Genomic DNA, 6,498 nt, shown 5'->3' on the forward strand with positions numbered 1-6,498 from the left:
CGACCTTCATCAACAGACAAGAGGACATAACTCTGTCAAGGTTTTTGACAGAATTATGCCCCTTTTTGACTTAGAAAATACATTGAATATGGGTAAAATCCACTTATTGCCTTAACCCTTTGAGATATTGCTTTGAAACTTTTAATGCTATTTCACATCATTACCCCCATCTGTACGCAAGAGAAGGTAACTCTGTCAAGGATTTGTTTTAAAAATTAAGGCCTTTTATCGACTTAGAATCTTGGTTAAGTTTTTAGTACCAGTCCACTTTTTGACTGAACTGTTTGAGATATTCATTTGAAAGTTGGAATACTTGTTTACAATCATGATTCCCAAACATGTCCAGGAGAAGGTAATTCTGTCAAAGATTTTATTTGAATTATGGCCCTTAACTGTCAATGTTTTGTATTATAGGCAAGCACTAAAAAATCTAAAAAAATTCATTCCTATCCACTTGTTCACTTTACCATAAATTATGTCATATAAACATTGCTGTAATATTCAAGGGTATCAAACAACTAGTTCACTTTAAAAATACAGAGATTCTTGTATTGCCTTTTACTGCAAAAACTTTTTTTATTGGCAAGCAATAAAAAAGTCGAGCGCGCTGTCTTACGGACAGCTCTTGTTAGCTCACCTGTCACAAAGTGATAGGGTGAGCTTTTGTGATTGCTTTTCGTCTAGTGTCCGGTCATAAACTTTTGCTTAAAATGACATCTCCTCAACAGGATTCGTACAGTCTTAAAAAGTGTTTAAATTTGAGTCTCTTTCTTAAAAAGTGCTTAAAAATCCTTGAATTTGATTACTCTCTTGAAAAGTGCTTAAGAAGTGCTTAAATTTGCTAAAAATGTGCTTCAAAATGTTTGAATCACAGAATGACATCACAGTTTTGATAAAAATCAACGGTAAACAAAATAAAAAAAAAAGATCCAAATAAGTATCAAAATCAAGGTAACAGTAAGTGGACAAATTGCAGTTGTTTTGAACTAATTGTACTTGATGCACCCTTAGTTGTTCTTCTATAATGTAAGAAAATGTGTATTTAACAAAAAATGGTGAACAAACTATCCATCAAAGGTTGAAGATTGTGTCGGTATATATGTGCAACAAATGTGCTTGAAAATTGGGAAAACGTGCTTAAATAGTGCTTAAAAAGTCCTTGAATTTTGGCATAGGATGTCTGGACGAACCCTGCTCAAAAACCATTAAGCCAATTTCATCCAAACTTCACAGGATTGTTCCTTTGGTGGTCAACTTTTAAAATTGTTCAAAGAATTTAATTCCATGCAGAACTCAGGCTGCCATGGCAACGGAAAGAAAAACTTTAAAATATCTTCTTTTAAAGAGCTTGAGCTTAGATATTTGGCATGAAACATCTTCTAATGAGTGTCTACCAAGTTTGTTCAAATAAAAGCCCTGGAGTCAAAATTGGCCCGCCCCAGGTGGTCATTGATTTTCCCTTTATGCATATAGTAAAAACTTAAAAAATCTTCTTTTAAAGAACCCAAAGAGTTAGAGCTAAGATATTTAGCTTGAAACATGTTCTAATAAGTGTCTACCAAGTTTGTTCTAATAAAAGCCCTGGGGTCAAAATTGACCCCGCCCCAGGGGGTCATTGATTTTCCCTTTATGCATATAGTAAAAACTTAAAAAATCTTCTTTTAAAGAACTCAAAGAGCTAGAGCTAAGATATTTAGCATCAAACCTGTTCTAATAGGTGTCTACAAAATTTGTTCAAATAAAAGCCCTGGGGTAAAAATTGGCCCCGCCCCGGGGGTCATTGATTTTCCTTATATGTGTATAGCAAAAACTTAAAAAATCTTCTTCGAAAAAACCCAAATAGCTAGAGTTTAGATATTAAGGATGAAACACTTTCTAGTAAGTGTCTACAAATTTTGTTCAAATAAAAGCCCTAAGGGTCAAAAATGGCCCCACCCTAGGAGTGTCATTGTTTTTACCTATATGTGTATAGTAAAAACTTAAAAAAATCTTCCTTTAAAAAGCCCAAAGAGCTAGAGCTTAGATGTTTAGCATGAAAAATCTTATGGTGTGTGTGTGGGGGGGGGGGGACTATATACAGGTCAGCGACCCCAGGGCCATCATGGCCCTCTTGTTTTTAAACTTGCCGTTTACCTGCCTCAAGAATGATGTGTGCATCTCTAATATTTACTTATATTGATTATTTATCAAACGAGGTGATATTTCATCCAGCATATTTTGATTCTTTGAAAGAAAAGGAGAGTACATTTGCTGTGGTATCGGTAATGTTACATGTTGAGCATTCCTTTAAGAAATTACAATGTATTGGACAAATTAGACAAAAGAACGATAGTATAATGGTAAGTGATACTTAACATCAAAATGGGCTGTATTTTCGTTATCTAAGGCTTGACTTGTCAATCAGACCGACATTTAAATGGTTGGTGTGCTAAATATGTTAGTTAGGCATGCCGGTTCATATTTACTTTGTATGTTATGGACATAATCAAAATTTCTATCAATGACTTAGCAAAAATGCCCCAAATACATAAAATGTTGATTACATTTACAACTATAGTCTATAGTCATTGGTTATAGTTTTATTAATATATACATGTACTTGCATAAAGATTTTTAAAAAGGACATTGCCTTGTACAACAAACATATAATCGTAATACATTTTGAAATAGACAGTAATTTGATTTAACAAATTAGATTGTTCATGATGACCTCTGGCAAAAAGTTGAAATGAAGAATATTGGAGGAATTCACTGAAATTTTAAACGTGACCAAGAAGATCACGACCATCTCAACTGAAGCTCTCGTCCACGTCTATGATGTTTCCAGATACGTATGTTAATGTTTGTGCCTGCTCTTTTTTATTGTAGAGGTTTTACCTTATAGAATTTTGTTCGCACAGACAGGCAGGCAAGAACTTCTATCAATGTGAAGAAAGTTGCTTACACAGTGACACATCACAATGTAATTATTATCTCGTATGTATAAGAAAGTTGTTTTTGTACAATTTGATTTTCACAAAAGCGGTCTGTGAAAGTCTGTTAAGAAAGGCAAAAGTTATCTATAATCAAAGATACTAGTATTATGGATCTTCATTCTGCTTTACATCAATACGTGAATATATAATAATGACCGGTGATGTTAATTTATGTCATTTTCCAGGCGTTCTTCATCATTAATTCAAAGTAAGCATCATCATCTATTGAAGCACTCACACCTGCGTAGTAATTAGTGAACTCCTCTTTTGAAATCTGAAAAAAAATAGCAATTTATATCAACCAAGTGTTATAGACATTGATATGGCACCAAGTTTCATTTTGTGTTTTAAACTAGAAAGAATGCACCTGTTTTTTTTACTACAAGGAAAATGTGTTGTTATTTTTCAGAAATTTGAATTAAGAATAACTTTTTTCATTTGAAAGAAAAGATACCGATGTTTCAATCGTACACTCCACAAACTTAGCAAATATTTATATTGAAATCATGAAAACTTTTGATAACATGACAAACTGGAGCGAGCTTAGGGGGGTGGGGGAAACATTTACCGTTTGTTGGTTGAATACTATAAATAATTTTAAAGAAATTATTACCTCTCCGTCATCGTTGGTGTCAAATTGATCAAGAAAGGTCTTGTAAACTTGTGGCACATTCCACTCCCCACTTACAACGTTAGGGTGGTCATTGGCATTAAACACTTCACTGAGATCTTTACAGTCGATAACCCCGTCACCATTGATGTCTGCTATTTCAAAAGCCTTGTTGATTATCTCATATCTAGCACTTGACACATCCTTAAATTAGAGAAAAAAAAACATTAAAGTATAACATAACAAAAGTGTTTTAATCATTATCAAGGTAAATTTTTAGATACTAAAATGTGACATTAGGTCAAAAATATTACTACATTTATATGTAGTATATATATATATATATATATTTATATGTATATTATTTTATTTATATTTGAACATTTATATGTTCAACGATTTTACGGCGATATTCAATAGCTTCTTAACTAGTGACTCGAAAATTAATTGTAAACGATGCAGTTAAAACGGAACAATGTTTCATGACTTACTCGAAGAGCTTGAAGAAATTCATCAAAGTCTAGTGAACCGCTTTTATCTTTATCCAGTTGCTCAAATAGTTTTTTGGTGATTTCTTCATCTATCATTAAACCATAGCCTGTTAGACCTTTCCTAAACTCATCAAGACTGAGCTGTTTATTACTGTCATCATCCATTATTCGAAAAACTCTAAAAATTCAAATATTACTGTAAGGGTTTGTTTCATATAGAATATACAGGAAAATTGTTACAATTTCAGCGCTAATACGATCTTGTCACTGTTTATGCAAACCCGATATCTTATAATTCAGGGTCAATAAAGGTTATACACATGTACATGTTTATTATTTTCAAAAATACAGGTTATTTGACATGAATGGAATGGAAATAATTTTTCGACATTTTCGCGTAATTTCTGTACATATTATTGTATGTAACTTTTCATATCATTTGCTCGCTCCGTTCTCCAGAATAATAATGTTTTTATTGTGCAAAAGATCCCAAAGTTGAGATCGTTTTAACGCATTTAACTCAAATCAGACTATGAATTGCAAAAAAGAATCGATTTTCATTATCTGTTTCAAACGTTTTAAATATAAGTACATTAATTGATATAGAAATGATTTGAAATTTTATTTTTTGATGCATATATGGGGACCTCAGTAGAACTTTGATATTGTTTTGAGTAATAAGAAACACAGAACATTCATCTTAACTTTTGTCATCTTAATCTGGCGGTTCCAAATATCACTGTAGATTTTTGGCAAGTCAAAGTTTAAGTAATTACAAGAACTTTGATCTTATTAACTTGATTTTTGTGAGTTTTCTATGTTTGATATTTGCATAACGGAAGCATAATAAATATCTTACAACGGCTGTAACATAATTGCCTGATTCAGCATTAAACATGTTTACGGTTGGATCGTTCAATTGTTCACCATATAACAAGTACTGTTTCTTTAAGCGAACATAATAGAAAATCGAACTGCGATTCTTTAACACATGTAACATCTGTTATATGAATTCTTCATAGGCCGATAATTAGCTTTAAATATAGATATATACTATATATGTACATTAAGATTTTATATGTCACAAGATAATTGTGTAAGTATAGATATAATAATTAAGATGATATTAGAAAACCGCTAAATAATTCATAAAAATGATTTTTTTTCTGTCCATATATCCACTTAATGCAGAAAACAAATCTTTTCGAAAATAGCAACATTTCATCTGATTGGATTTAGTAAAGAAGAATTGCAAACAAACTGTTTCGAAGAAGACACTTCCCATTTTACAAGTTTTCTTGCATGAAAAGTTTACCATTCTTTGATATTTTAAAGGGAAAAAACATCAACAATTTTCGGTGATAATTTAACTGAATGAATAAAAGTAATTAAGGTATGAAAAAAAGAGATTATCATTAACTGTGAAAAGATCAATCATTAAAAAAACAGCATGTACCTTGCAAGGCCTCTGATACCTTTGGCGCCTCTTTCCAAACATTTTAACCTCAACATTTCCAAGGCATCTTCACATGTTTTTAACTTCTCAGAACATTTTTCTTTCAGTTGTGTCTCCTCTTCGTTGGTGCTAGTCATGTTGATAATCTTATACTAAATTAATATTTCTGTATAATAGCAATTAGAAAGTTAATTGGTTTTTATTAAAACTGAATATCTATGTGTACATTAAGTTTCAATTATTATAATTACTATATCCTTTTTCGCTTGTAAGATGCATACATGTAGTTCAATTGCGGATATTATATACTGATCTATCAAAAAGGAAATAGAACACTGAGCGGTAATTTCACACTCTCATGTAGCTATAAAGGCTGTTTAACGTGAATAAAACGTTTTTTTTATTTTAGAATTAAAGTCATATATAATGTTCACTTGCGTTTTATTGGTAAATCTATTTTACACGATATATTGATATAAATAATCTGGATTTAGAAAAAAACAAGACTAAAATAATATAAGAACTTAATTCGTAGATCCCCCATCAAAAACAACAACACTTATTAGCCATGTTTTCATTACATTATATTCTACCCGGGACAACGAGACAAGTACAAAGTATTGCAACTAAAAGTTTTTGATTTCGTATGACGTATACATTTTGCCGATATCATGGTGATATTGTTCAAAACGTCTTATTTATTTACAAATGAATTGTTTTTCCTTAATTCTCTTTATATTGAAAAAAAATTATCCAGTAATAATATTATTATTACATAGAATTGAATTTTACATTGTAGAGCATGTATGTTATAAATTTGCGCCCTGATCTTTAGTATCCTTAGTAAGCACCCAATTGCTTTACATTACTGCTGTCCTAACACTTCCCCGTATTTGTGTTGCCTGGGGAAATATAGAGGGTCCTTAATTATGCCAGTATTTTCAAAATTTCTGACCCGTTTATATC

General features: G+C 31.5%; 1 protein-coding gene across 1 annotated transcript; it reads right to left on the minus strand.

Annotated features, from left to right (window-relative positions):
- Window positions 1-2,551: 2,551 nt before the first annotated feature.
- LOC132713037 (calcyphosin-like protein) lies at window positions 2,552-5,807 on the minus strand. Its single transcript, XM_060695478.1, has 4 exons — window positions 5,533-5,807; window positions 4,077-4,254; window positions 3,589-3,789; window positions 2,552-3,249 (listed from the first exon to the last, which is right to left on the minus strand). The coding sequence occupies exons 1-4, from the start codon at window positions 5,667-5,669 to the stop codon at window positions 3,145-3,147; spliced, it is 621 nt and encodes a 206-aa protein (XP_060551461.1). The 5' UTR covers window positions 5,670-5,807; the 3' UTR covers window positions 2,552-3,144.
- Between the last annotated feature and the right edge of the window lie 691 nt (window positions 5,808-6,498).

This window comes from Ruditapes philippinarum, unplaced genomic scaffold (assembly GCF_026571515.1).
Source record: "Ruditapes philippinarum isolate M1 unplaced genomic scaffold, ASM2657151v2 ctg248_1_1_1_1, whole genome shotgun sequence".
Taxonomy (NCBI): Eukaryota; Metazoa; Mollusca; class Bivalvia; order Venerida; family Veneridae; genus Ruditapes; species Ruditapes philippinarum.

Bases quoted from the DNA above. Each gene is read 5' to 3' on its own strand.
- LOC132713037 (XM_060695478.1), bottom strand. From the start codon at position 5,669: ATGACTAGCACCAACGAAGAGGAGACACAACTGAAAGAAAAATGTTCT. The intron at 4,255-5,532 runs GTACATGCTGTT...TTGAATTTTTAG, and splicing joins GGTATCAGAGGCCTTGCAAG to AGTTTTTCGAATAATGGATG. The intron at 3,250-3,588 runs GTAATAATTTCT...ATTTTTTTTCAG, and splicing joins ACACCAACGATGACGGAGAG to ATTTCAAAAGAGGAGTTCAC.